The 14,317-nt window shown below is 38.0% G+C and overlaps 1 protein-coding gene across 2 annotated transcripts; it reads left to right on the forward strand.

Annotated features, from left to right (window-relative positions):
- The first annotated feature begins 1,244 nt into the window (after positions 1-1,244).
- Positions 1,245-14,185, forward strand: LOC135840646 (villin-1-like). Of its 2 annotated transcripts, none has more exons than XM_065357282.1 (15): positions 1,245-2,262; positions 7,994-8,146; positions 8,352-8,465; positions 8,542-8,738; positions 8,829-9,054; positions 9,166-9,459; positions 9,542-9,794; positions 9,886-10,133; positions 12,008-12,247; positions 12,629-12,800; positions 12,872-13,006; positions 13,120-13,275; positions 13,382-13,488; positions 13,584-13,766; positions 13,883-14,185. In XM_065357282.1, exons 2-15 carry the CDS (start codon positions 8,057-8,059, stop codon positions 13,994-13,996), a joined length of 2,529 nt encoding a protein of 842 aa, XP_065213354.1. In that variant the 5' UTR covers positions 1,245-2,262; positions 7,994-8,056; the 3' UTR covers positions 13,997-14,185. The 2 variants fall into 2 exon arrangements, with proteins under 2 accessions (XP_065213354.1, XP_065213346.1); XM_065357274.1 differs by lacking the exon at positions 1,245-2,262 and adding an exon at positions 7,308-7,670.
- Positions 14,186-14,317: the final 132 nt, after the last annotated feature.

The following is a 14,317-nucleotide window of genomic DNA, read 5'->3' on the forward strand; positions in this document are numbered from 1 at the left end:
GAAATCATCTCGACATGTAAAAACTCGTATTTTAACAGCAAATTATCCCTATTTTTGAGTTTCTTAGTTCTACCTTTTGGAATTTTTGATCGATAAACGATGCTTTTGAGAACGTAATTTACGTACCCAAAGTTCAGTCGAAGGTATACAATTTTTTCGTCCATGGGAAGATTTTCTCTCTGGAAAAAACGATTATTTAAAAGAATTCCGAAGTTAAATGAAAATTATCTAGATAAATCGTATTTTTTTTTTTTTTTTTTTTTAATTAAAAAATCTACAACTTTGAAAAGAGTGAAGCAAAAAAAAAAAAATTGAACAATCATCAGAGTCATCCCAGTAACGGAACGGATTCGAAAAATTAATAATTGACAAATAATGGACGAAGAAGTACCGATAAAGTAATTGTGTTTTTTCTGACCAAAGTCATCTCCTCGCTGACACCGAATGTGCATTGTGCAATTTGTTTCATTTAGCGCGAATTATAGGTGTCATCTCAGCTGAGCTAATATCTAATATGCCAACTCCAACTGCTACGGAAGTGCTACTCACGCGTGACTGAGTATCTTACCCACCGCTCCATCAGACTCCCTCAATTACTTCAACCTTGATTATTTTATTCTTTTCTGTTCGTTCGAATTGCGACGAAAATTATTTCACGAACAACTGTATCTATCTACGATCTGCGTAATTACCGGGGCAAACCTACCGTAACTGGCCCAAAAATGAGGTAGACGTCATTCAACCTTTTTTTTCTGTTTCGTTAGTGGCTGCAGTCTAATCAACAAAAATGTTGAAAATTTTTTTTTTTTTTTTTTTTTGAAAAAATTATGGAAACGTTGTAGGTAGCTTGGTACCTATTACCTAAGTTACATTCGGAACAAAAAATTCAAGGAGTTCGAGTCTTTCTGAAAAAAAAACAACTTCGTATTATACATTACCTATATAGGTAGCATTTTTTTCTTTTTTTCAATACTTACATCGATTCAACTTGTTTTTTTGAAAATTTCGAAAAATTAAAGAGCGAAGGAAATTCAACGGATATAAACGACGACAATGTATAAATTATTACACAGCAATGGGAGTTTATTCATCCAATAGAGCAGACCAAATGGCTGACTTGCTGCCTGTTGCACTTACGCCTATAGTACGAGTATAACCAGCATAATACTCGTATACTGTAATTTACGATATAAAAAGAATACCCAGGTAATCATCTCGTTTTACAGTTCAAATTTACGATGGCAGTTGAAACTTGTTTATTCTCTAAGAGCGTATAAGCGTATCGTATAATAATCACAATAATAATATTCGCGAATACACCTAATCGCGACCGTTTTTCTCAGTTATTCACTCGTAGGTATTCTTCTTCTTAACTTTCCGTTATTGTTATAATTACAAAATGATTATTATATGTACTCGTAGGTACGAAGCGGAGTTGTTGAGCCGCGGTATTTCTTTCTACTCGTTCGGTGTAGGTACTTTCGTTCTTGGTCCGCGACCGCGTCCGCGTCCGCCTACTTGATTTCTTTTATTTTTCATTGAGCAAAAGTGAGTCGCGTCCGCGTGCTTGCGATATTGATTTCGTTCGTACCGCACCGGCACCGTAAGAAAAAGATTACGACGAGTCGAGGAGTCGAGTGCATGCTGGAGTTGGAGTGGAGAACTGGAGATGGGAATGGGTACTCGTACTCGTACTCGTACTCGGATCCTCGGCCACGATCTACAATCGACGGTGAGAACTGAACGTTGGAATGAGAATTAAGTTCAAAACTTGTTTCGTTACGTTAGATGCAGCACGTTTTTTTGTTTTTTTTTCTTTTTCATTTTTTTTTGTCGCTCGTTCATTCAACTCGTGCTCCTCGCGGTCTTCGGTCTTGAAGAGTATATACGAGTACCTAGGTACTCTACACTCGCATACTTCAGTTTTCAGTTGACCGACTACGACGAGTGCGACTGTTATTGTTGGTGTTGGTGTTGGTGCTGGTGCTGACTGCTGAGGCGTTAAGCTACTGATTCGCGCGCGTACTTCGACTCGAATTGAACACTCGGTACGGGTACCTCTCGATCTACCTGTGGGCTGTGGTGTACCACACAATGCATGTTCAATTTACTAATACTCGTGCGTAAATCGCGAATGTATCGTCAGTTGACCATCGTTTCCTATACGCATATTTTACAAATATTTCTGTTCTGCCAGCAGCCAGAAGATAGACAATTTTCATCTCCTCTACACATTGAGCCATCGAGACCAATGGTAAACAGGTAAGCAATCGTTTTTCAAATTTTTCGTTACATATTAGCCTCTTTGTAGTCTCTGTGGTGGTTGGAAGCTTCGTAAACTTGTCGCACCTTTATGAACATTGTGCTTTTGGTAGATACAGATAGGTACTCGATCGATCGTCTTCTGCATGTAACCTACTCAGCACATCACTTAAAGTTCATACAGCTAAAAAGTAAACAATAATCATATAGGTAGATTATTCGTAGTTCTTTTACATTGTTCACAGTAGACATGACTTTTGAATGTACAATGTACATAAGATGCGTACCTTTTACCTCAAAATTGCGCATTTTCCCCTTAAAATTCAACGACAGAAAGAGTACCTTAGTACCTATCTATGTGGTAAACAATAAACTACTATGATTTATATGGCACTCAAGCAGTGGAATAGGTGGCAACTGGCGAATACAGGTGAAGGTGGCTCCTGGCTCCAGGTAGAGGTACTATGGTACTTGGTACACTCGCCAAACATCCTAAAACATTCAAGTGGAACGAATCTTCTATACCAAACCTAAGTATCATCTGTAATGATAATGAAATTCAAATACCCAACGTCAACGTAAACGTAAAGTAGGTAAACAAACGAAAGTGCTGGCGCAAATCAACCACACGCCAGCGCCAGGCAGACGAAGACGACATCGTTCAAAAACCCGAAGTCGAGCGCTTACTTTTTCTTTTGCAAAACCGTAATGATTGTTAATTAGCTACCGACAATGTGTATGGTATGCAAACGAGAAGCGGGCGGCGAGTTGTTCCCGTGCATTGACTCGTACAGAGTACACACACACAGTACGAAAAAAAAAAAAACGAATAATCCGTAAGAATGAAACAATTTTTCGTCTGTCAATCTGTATAGGTAGGCAGAGGTACTTTTCAAGTACGAGTACATAAACAAACTACGAGTACTCGAATTATAAATACGCTTATTCCGTTCGTGTGCGCGTGTAAACTTCATAATTATACGAATATGTACATTACATCGACTTAAATATCATAAGCGGTAGGCCAAGACAAATATAGCATATCATACGCACTCAAAGGTGACCATACACCAAATAGAATAGGTAGAGACATGCCATTATTATAGTTACCGGTAGGTAGTTAAAAGGTAAAGATTTCCCATGTTGAACACTGTGTTTTCATTTCAGTGCCGCTGAGAGCCAATGTGGACATGGGGCAAAAAATTTGTTACACCTCCTCTCAGTCCTCTCTCCTCTGAAGCAAGTAGATATGTTTTCTTTCTTTTCAAAAAATAGGGTCGAAAATGAATTGATTGCTAAACAGAATTTTTCCACAAGTTTTCCTTCATGAAGACCCCCCCCCCTCCCCCAAAAAACGATAATTTCGGTTTTTTTCAAAAAGATGTTTTACCAAATCACAAGTTTTCGTCAAAAATAAAGTTTTCATTTTCAAAGTTTTTATCTTCGTGACAATTTTTTGAGAGAGGGGGTTTCTCTTCTGAAGAATTTTTTTTTGAGAAGGTTTTTCACAAGAAACTTTTTTTTGCAAGCAAAGCCTCAATGGGTAGTTTTTGTTCCAAGAAAATGGGGTACTAATTAAATTTAATTTCAACAACTCAATTGGCTAAAATGTTGTGGAAATTTTAATTTTCAAAAATCTGCTATAGGGTGCTCCGTGATAACCATTCAAAATGGTTCGAGACCGTTTCCAATTGATTTGGAGGGTCGAAAACAGGGCACAAACCAAATTTCAGCTTTCTCGGTCTATTGGTTAAATTTTGATTTTTTTCCCCATTTTTGACCAGAGTTGAATTTTTCAAGAATTCACTAAAAATTAAAATCGTTTGTGAACTCACAGATTTGATCTACTGTTTCCAAATTCGTATTCGGACAATAAGATCACCTCGATTCAAACCAGATGAACAATTATTTCAGCTGATATTCAAATTCCGTTATTTTAGATTTTTTTTTTTGATTTACCATTGAAAATAAAAGGACACAAGTGTAGAAGTGACTTACGTAATTTTTCTCATAAGGATTATAAAATTACTTACATTTTCACACGTAGGTTCATATTCTATCATTTTTGGAAGGAAATTTGTACTCACCTGAAACAAAGAAAAATTAAGGCGGATTAGTTATTTTCTAGTTATAAAATTTTATTATGTATTGATCAATCAACAGATAAGTATACGATGAAATACATATTAATGGTCGAAGGCCGAAGTAAAAATTCTGACGATCTCCACGTTTAATAAAGAGCCTGAAATGAATATTCACAAAGGAAGTATCATAAAAATGGTAAAATTGATTGTGAAAATCACACAAAAATATCAAAAATTGATGGATCATCAGAAAACGACCAAAATTTTAGAAAAAAGACTCATTGGGGTAAAATTTTGCACAGACTGCTCAAGTGCTTAGATTATTATTGAAAAATACCAAGAATTAATCGGAAATTCTTAAAATTTAATGGAAAATGTCATGTTTGTTAAATTAACTGCTCCCCCCTCCCAATAATTGTAAAGTACGGGAAGTTGAATTCATGGTATCTAACGGAAGTTTTTTTTTGAAAAAAAATGAAATTGGAAAAAAATTTGTATACAAAGTATTTTTTATTTCCAATCAAAAATATATAAAAAAAAATAAACGCATTATTGTATTTTTTCAATTTTTTACCACATTTTTGACTAAATTCACTATCTACTTTTGCACTATTTTCACTACCTGTTAGATACCTTGATTATAGAGTGTTCTGTAAAATTTGGCGCTGAGAGAAAGGTCAGATCAACATTCTTATAATACACGAACACAGACCATAGGCACAGAGATAGGAATTTCTTTTGAAGAGCAGTGCGATGAGGCTTCAAAAAAAGGATGTTCTCAAACAAATGGAACCCTAGGTCGTTTCATTTCGAAATACGTCCTAGATTACGATGCAATCGCGTAAAATCGATTTTAACCTGGTCGAGCGTAAAATTTCCCATGGCACTGCATCTGTTCTAAAAAATTTTAAAGAAACGAAAAAAGGTGACGAAAGATCAAAATTTAGAATAGTCTCTAGATCGGCTGGAGATAGTTCAAATTACGAGTAGGTACCTAGCTACATTATGGCAAGCAAACTTGCCCAAAAAAAGTTGGCCTTACTCACAAAATGGCGGCCATTTTGATTGACAGGTCAGCCGAAATCGCAGATTTTGCGTTTCAACATAGGACATTGCACGACATTTTTCAAACCTTACAAAAGTAGATCGGAAGATCATGCAAAAATTTATCACCAGTCAAAATTTCAAGTGCTTAAGTGCGTTTTTCGATTTTTGGTGAATTTTTGAAAATCGAATTTAGGCCCAAAATGAGGGAAAAAATCAAAATTTTACCAAATTGACCAAGAAAACTGAAATTTGGGATATGGCCTATTTTCGACATGCCAAATCGATTGGAAACGGTTTCAACCCGTTATGAGCAGTTCTGGAGCCTCCAGCAGATTTTTGAAACTCGAAATTCCCACAAAATTCCATCAAATTGGAGTTGTAAAGCTGAAATTTATTCTAAAAACTAAATTCAATACGCTGCGAAGTACTGCAGGTAAATTTCAAGTCGTTTTGGAGCCTCCGGCGACTTTTTGAAAATTCCTGAAGCCTCCAGCAGATTTTTGAAACTTCAAATTTCCCCAAAATTTCGTCAAACTGAGATGGAGAGTCGAAATTCATTCTGAAAACTAATTTCAATACGCTAAGAAGTTGACTGCTGGTGGATTTCAAGTCGTTTTGGATCCTCCAGCGACTTTTTTGAAAATTCCTGAAGCCTCCAGCAGATTTTTTTAAACTTTAAATTTTCACAAGATTTCATAAAATGGAGATGAAAAGCTGAAATTTACTCTACACTCCAATTTTAACACCCTCTGAAGACGACTTTAGGTGGGTTCAAGTCATTTTAGAGCCTCCAGCGGCTTTTTTGAAAATTACTGAAGCCTCCAGTAGATTTTTGAAACTTGAAATTTCCCCAAAATTTCATCAAACTGTGATGGAGAGTCGAAATTCATTCCGCAAACAAATTTCAATACGCTACGAAGTTGACTGCTGGTGGATTTCAAGTCGTTTTGGAGCCTCCAGTAGATTTTTGAAACTTGAAATTCCCGCAATATGAATTTATCAAATGGAGTTGGCAAGCTGAAATGTACTTCGCAGACTACATGGTGGTTTCAAATGGTTTTGAAGCTTCCAGCTGCTTTTAGGAAATTTCAATTTTCCAAAAAAACGCCATAAACCTTTCAAAAAGTCGCTGGAGGCTCCAAAACGACTTGAAATCCACCAGCAGTCAACTTCGTAGCGAGCGTATTGAAATTAGTTTGCAGAATGAATTTCGACTCTCCATCACAGTTTGATGGAATTTTGTGGGAATTCTGAGTTTCAAAAATCTGCTGGAGGCTCCAGAACTGTTCAAAACGGGTTGAAACCGTTTCCAATCGATTTGGCATGTCAAAAATAGGGTGTACCCCAAATTTCAGCTTTCTTGGTCAATTTGGTAAAATTTTGATTATTTCCCTCGTTTTTGGCCTAAATTGGATTTTCAAAAATTCACCAAAAATCGAAAAACGCACTTTAGCACTTGAAATTTTGACAGGTGATGAATTTTTGCATTGAAAAATTTCGTGCAAGTCCTACGTTGAAACGCAAAATCTGCGATTTCGGATGACCTGTCAATCAAAATGGCCGCCATTTTGTAAGTAAGGCCAACTTTTTTTTAGACAAGTTTGCTTTAAAATGTTCCTTAGGATGTCCCATTCAAGAAAAAAGTTGTCCCGGAGGATTGGCAGGGGGGGGGGGTGCAATTACTCCTATTGTCATATGCCGGACTGCAAGTGTATCAGCAGCCTACTAGCCGTAAATATTTGCGCAGGTATTTGTGTTTGGCCAACTAAAACTCTGATAATTGATCGACACATCGCACCAACTACCAAACATACGTAGGTATCCTTCGTTATTTCCGGCGGCGCCGAAAATTGTACGATTTAATTCGATTAGTACTCGTACGTGTATACGTAAATAACTATATTTGATACCGATACGAAAGTGACATAGGTAGGACGCTCTTGATCGTTTATTCGAGGACAGTCCCGAAGTAGGTTTACGTAGTATTCGGTTTACGTAGACGTAGACGTAGACGTACGTTTACATACGTATTTGCGCAGAAAAGGAATTTTTGTTTAAATTTTTTCAAAACGTAGATAGGTATCGTGTTCTACGCGTACAAATAAACGTACATCGACCGCGATCGGCTGCTGCATCAACTCTGCCTGCCTTGCACCAATATTAACGCCAGTACCTACCTAATTATAATCATCGTATTTGCGAAATATTCGATTAAATTCACACCTCGCATCGCGCCCAGTTTAAATATTTACATTTGGTTTAGTCATGGGAATAATAGTAAGCGAATTTCTCATTTTCACTATTTTAACAAATACAGTACCTCTACCTATCGTATTATAGTACTCGAACTTGTACATAGCTACAAAACACGCATACCCATACCCAACCACCCACCACCCACCCACCAATCCACCAGCCGCACCGTATAGTCATCTACGCGTACATAGAAGCTAATTCGCCTATTTGCATATTTGCCTATTCGTGTATCTTACTCTCTCCGTAACTATGCGTATTTCTACGACTACACCTACTCCTACCAATGCAGAGTCAAAGGCCAACTAATCATCTGTCTGTTCTTCTTGTTTCGGATGTGTGTACAGCATTTGAAAGTGAAAAAGAAGATCAGCAGCAGCAGCAACAAGAGTAGCAGTAGCAGCGCCGCGATGCCCGAAGAAAACGAAGACTACGCCGCGGACCCGGCATTCAAACACATTCGCAAAAACGCAACCGGTTTCTTGATATGGAGAGTCGAGGTAATGTAAATATGTATATTTTATTTGTATACGTACATCTACATACGCATTCGCATCGTATGTATGCATTTCGATTGTGAGCGACGCCGCACCGACGACTCGACTCGTCGCGACGTTGTTAGAATGCTTTCCGAAAGTATATGGTAATTAAAATTTCAACTCGCCTTTCTCTGTTATTTTGCGCTCGTTGGTTCTCACTGGTTAGAACATGCAATTGGTGCCTCTGCCTTTGGATCAGTACGGAACATTCTACGAGGGCGACTCGTATCTAATATACGCCGCTTCGGAATTCGCCAAATTCGTCGGTCCACGAACCAAGGTACGAGTATCACTCGAATCGCAATTCCACAATATATAGGTACGAGTATCATCACTCATCAGTTGTGAACCCACAGGCGTACGAAGTACGAGGCCGTCTGGAAATCCACATACACTTTTGGCTAGGGGCTAAAACTAGCACCGACGAGTCGACGATAGCCGCTTACAAATGCGTCGAATTGGATACGTATTTGGGCGGCACACCGACCCAACATAGAGAAATACAAGGTCAAGAATCGCCCAGATTCAAAGGATATTTCAAAAAAGGAATAAGGTGAGAAATCCTATAATTCGTTCAAAAGCTCAGCTTCGAGTTTGCGATTCGAAATCCGATCATACGTAAAATTTTCGTCCATACGTGTAGATTGTTAAAGGGAGGCGTAGCGTCTGGCTTGCATCACGTAGAAAATACTTTCGAAGCTCGACTGTTTCGGGTGAAAGGACGTCGTTCGCCGACCATAACGCAGATGCCAGCCATCTCTTGGGAGTACATGAATTCCGGCGACGTTTTCATCTTGGATACCAAAGAAGTAACTTTCGTATGGGTTGGCAGAAATTCCAACAACATCGAAAAACTCAAAGCAGCAACCGTAAGTCCGTAGTTGTCGTATTTTTTTAAAGCTATGTACCTTATCACATTTTAATACGAGTACGGAGTACCTACCAGTAAAATATGTACCGACTTTATTTATTGCTTTCAGGCAGGTCAAGAGATTCGCGACGAACACAATGGTCTATCGTTGGTATTCGTAGACGATGGCAAAGAAACCGAACTGCCGGACTCGGAAAGGACGGTTTTCAGTTTATATTTGGATACGAAAAATCGACACGGCTTACACATGGATACCGGCAGCGCAGGTCTCCCAGATGATAACGAGGCAGATTCCCTCAACGGCGGCGAACTGCGGCTTTACAAATGCGTCGACGAAGGCGGCACTTACAGAATATTCGAGATTAAAACTGGTAACCTGCATCAATCGGATTTAACTAGCAACGTAAGCCAAACTACGAGTACCTACTATACTACCTATCTATTCGAAAAAAAAATCACAAATAGGTACTTTTAATGCTACGCAGGACACCTACATAGTGGACAACCACGGACGAACTATATGGGTTTGGTTGGGCAAGCAAGCTTCGAAAAAAGAACGCATCGACGCCATTCGCAACGCTCACGGGTTCGTGAAAAAGAAAAACTATCCCAGCTACATTCCAGTATGTCGAGTCATGGAAGGCGGCGAACCCATCGAATTCAGATCCTTATTCTGCTCGTGGCGAGATCACGACGTAAATAACAATATCAGCAACGGCTGCATTTCTTCCACCATCGGTAAGTAATAGAAAATTCCTATCGCTCGTCTCCTCCATGTCCATTGACCATCCGATTGCAAATTCTTTGTTTATTACACGCGCTTATATAGCAAATAAGGGTAAAGCCATGCCGGCCAACTTGAGCACGCAGACGTTACACAATACCCCAAAACTGGCAGCCCAATTACAGCTAATGGACGACGCGCACGGAAAATTGTCCGTATGGAGAGTGAAGAATTCCAGTCTGAAAGAAGTACCGTATTTCATGTACGGACGATTCTATTCCCGAACCTGCTACATAGTTCATTATAAGTATACGTACGACAGCAAAGAGTACCACGTCTTATACTGTTGGATGGTAAGTCCTAAGTACCTATACCTATTACTTCAAAATAAACAGCCCAACACCTGCATAAATCAACAATTTTTTGTTGCTGGAGAGGCTTGTGGTAGGAGCGGCCCTGGAGCTGGGGGGGGGGGGGTGTTCCAAATTCTTTTTCTGTATGCCAGGTCGTGTATGGTAGGGTATGACTTCGGCGATGACACGTATCATCATTATATTCATACTCAAAGGCTAAAGTGCGTTTTTCGATTTTTTCTGAATTTTCGAAAATCCAATTTAGGCTAAAAATGAGGGAAAAAATCAAAATTTTACCAAATTGACCAAGAAAGCTGAAATTTGGGATATACCCTATTTTCGACATGTCAAATCGATTGAAAACGGTTTCAACCCGTTATGAGCAGTTCTGGAGTTTCCAGCAGATTTTTGAAACTCGAAATTCCCACAAAATTCCATCAAATTGGAGTTGTAAAGCTGAAATTTATTCTAAAAACTAAATTCAATACGCTGCGAAGTACTGCAGGTGAATTTCAAGTCGTTTTGGAGCCTCCAGCAGAATTTTGAAACTTTAAATTTTCGCAAAATTTCATCAAATGGAAATGGAAAGCTGAAATTTACTCTACACTCCAATTTTAACACCCTCTGAAAACGACTTCAGATTGGTTCAAGTCATTTTAGAGCCTCCAGCAACTTTTTTGAAAATTATTGGAGCCTCCAGTAGATTTTTGAAACTTGAAATTTCCCCAAAATTTCATCAAACTGAGGTGGAAAATCGAAATTCATTCTTCAAACTAATTCCAATACGCTACGAAGTGGACTGCAGGTGGATTTCAAGTCGTTTTGGAGCCTCCAGCGACGTTTTGAAAGGTTGTATGACGTTTTTTTTGGAAAATTGAAATTTCCTAAAAGCAGCTGGAAGCTTCAAAACCATTTGAAACCACCATGTAGTCTGCGAAGTAAATTTCAGCTTGCCAACGCCATTTGATAAATTAATGTTGGGGAAATTTCAAGTTTCAAAAATCTACTGGAGGCACCAGTAATTTTCAAAAAAGTCACTGGAGGCTCTAAAATAACTTGAACCCACCTGAAGTCGTCTTCAGAGGGTGTTATGAAATTAGTTTGCAGAATGAATTTCAGTTTTACAACTCCAATTTGATGGAATTTTGTGGGAATTGCGAGTTTCAAAAATCTTCTGGAGGCTCCAGAACTGCTCAAAACGGGTTGAAACCGTTTCCAATCGATTTGGCATGTCGAAAATAGGGTATATCTCAAATTTCAGCTTTCTTGGTCAATTTGGTAAAATTTTGATTTTTCCCCTCATTTTTGGCCTTAAGTAAGTGGGATTTTCAAAAATTCACCAAAAATCGAAAAACGCACTTTGCACTTGAAATTTTGACAGGTGATAAATTTTTGCACGATCTTTCAATCTATCTTTGTAAAGTATAAAAAAGTTCGTGCAAGTCCTATGTTGAAACGCAAAATCTGCGATTTCGGCTGACCTGTCAATCAAAATGGCCGCCATTTTGTAAGTAAGACCAACTTTTTTTTTGGCGAGTTTGCTTTAAAATGTTCATTAGGATGTCCCCTTTAAGAAAAAAGTTGTCCCGGAGGATCGGCCGGGTGGGGGGGGTGCAATTACTCTTATTGTCATATGCCGGACTACAAGTTCGTCTCGAAAACTTGATAATACCAACCATCATTTTAATTACCTACATATTTTTATCTACAAATCAAAAACTATAGAAATCACTTCGTCACTCTTCAACTATGAAGAACTATAGAGAAATTAGGGAAAATCCCGATTATAGGTATACGTAAACCTTATAGGTAGGTAGGTAGGTAGGTGTAGGTATATTGTGCATGGCAATATTAACGTATATTTTTTCCAACAGGGAAGCCATTCGATAAAGAGTGACCAAACAAACGCCATGTCATCTCTGCTTACGAAAAACGAATCCATCAATAACAGCGGAACTTTGGTTTACATTCAGGAAGGAAATGAAACGCCTCATTTTCTCAGCATTTTTCGCGGACGTATGACCATATTCATCGACGAACACCGCGACGAAATTCCATCCAGGTTCCTATTGCACGTGATTGGAAGTCGCTATTACGACAGTTACGCTAAACAGGTGATACATATCATTCGATAAAATTACATACTTTATTACACGCATCGCTTAGATTCAGACTCTAGCTTGCATTAGTGTCTTCAAGAATACCCCGATTAGGTACCTATACCATATGGCACTTGAGTGTTTCTAAAACGAATCTAAAGATTTTAGAAACACAGAAGTTTTTTACGCGTAAAAAAGGAACAGGATGCGGATATTCTTGAAGATCCTGTACTATAACGAGAAAATGTATACATAAACAGGAAATACTTCACGCATTATTCAATTTATACGATACAATAATCGTATTTAGCATACACGATTAACATATAGGGTATGTATACGTATGTTCGTTCGGTTTTACTCACGAGTATTTTATGTTACGCACTGTTACTACAGGTACCCGCAAAAACATCCAGCTTAGACTCAAACGACGTGTTCATATTACATTGTAGCGATAAAATTTGCTACGTTTGGTGCGGCAAAGGCTCAACCGGAGATCAAAGAGAAATGGCCAAAAGCATAGCCAACAAAGTATCCTCTTCCGAAGAATTATTAGTCATCTACGAAGGTAAAAATTCGCAAACCGCAGTTAAAAAGTAACATCTCAATAGTACCTTGAACCTGTATCGACGTTTTTAGGGCACGAGAAAAACGAATTCTGGAAGCAAATCGGAGGTTCCAACGAGTACGCTCGCAATAAAAAAATCAACGTCGAGCACGAGTCACGTTCGGTCAGATTGTTCCATTGTTACAACGCGAGCAACAATTTGAAAAGTAATACCTACATTACATACATTCCTACATCATTTTCAATCTACGAGTATATAAACTAAACGATATGTGTTTTTCTTCATATTTCTAAATTAAAAACGAATCCGAACGCGTAGCCGAAGAAATAATGAACTTCCAACAAAGCGATCTCGTATCCGAAGATGTAATGTTACTCGACAATATACAAACCGTGTACGTGTGGATAGGTGAATTAGTGAAAAACGAAGAAAAGAAACACGCTTACGATACAGCCGTTGAATATTTGAAAAGAGGTAGGTAGAATCTACCTATGTGTATGTACAATCGTAAAAAACACGAAGAAAAAAATGGTAAAATAAAATCTCGCCATACACTATAATATCGTTCGATTGTTCGCAGATGCCAGCGAAAGAAATTTGAAAACGCCTACGATTGTAATTAGAGAAGGTCACGAACCAGTTACATTTGTCGGATTTTTCGAAACTTGGGATCACGAGATGCTCGACGTAAGTTTCAAATTTTACGAGTACAAAATATATGAACCTGCTAATGTACGAAACATGGTTCGAAAATACTAAAATTTCTCCGTTTTCGACTCTAGAAAAGGAAAACATTCGCGCAAATACGAACAGAACTGGAAAAACAGAATCCAACATTACACATACAGATAAAGTCGAACGACGACGACTACAATTTCGACGAATGTGAGAAATTTCCCATCGAAAAATTATTAATTAAAAATCCCGACCAATTACCGGCCGGTGTAGATCCTAGCCATAAAGAAGTACGTTCCAAACGCGATATTTATCGATACTTGGACCAAATATCAACAAATTTCGGCTAATTAAAAATTAATTATTAAAATGTAAATCGATCGTTTGTTATTTTGTTCATTCGCAGTTGCATTTAAGCCACGCAGAATTTTTCGCCGTGTTCGGAATGAAATACTCGGAATTTTGTCAACTCGCTCAGTGGAAAAGGGCGAACATGAAAAAAGCTGCGGGATTATTTTGAAGAACAGAAAACGCAAAACGAAAATTACAACTACATAAGTTTTTCTCGGTTTCCTAGTTGAAATTCGAGTCGCGTCTCTTGTTATCGTTATTATTTTTAATTACTCGGCATTTTCATTTTGTTATACATTAATATACTATTTAAAAAAAAAAAAAAAAAAAAAAAAAAAGAACAAATAAAGAAATAAATGTTATTGTATTTAACCAAATTGAACCGGTTCTGCTTTAATTTTCCGTTCATCTGTTCATCTAATCCATTGTGACCGAACAGTATGGAAACATTATATCCCATACACGTTTTTAAATAGCCGAAGGACGCTTT

This window comes from Planococcus citri, chromosome 1 (genome assembly GCF_950023065.1).
Source record: "Planococcus citri chromosome 1, ihPlaCitr1.1, whole genome shotgun sequence".
In the NCBI taxonomy this organism is placed as follows: Eukaryota; Metazoa; Arthropoda; class Insecta; order Hemiptera; family Pseudococcidae; genus Planococcus; species Planococcus citri.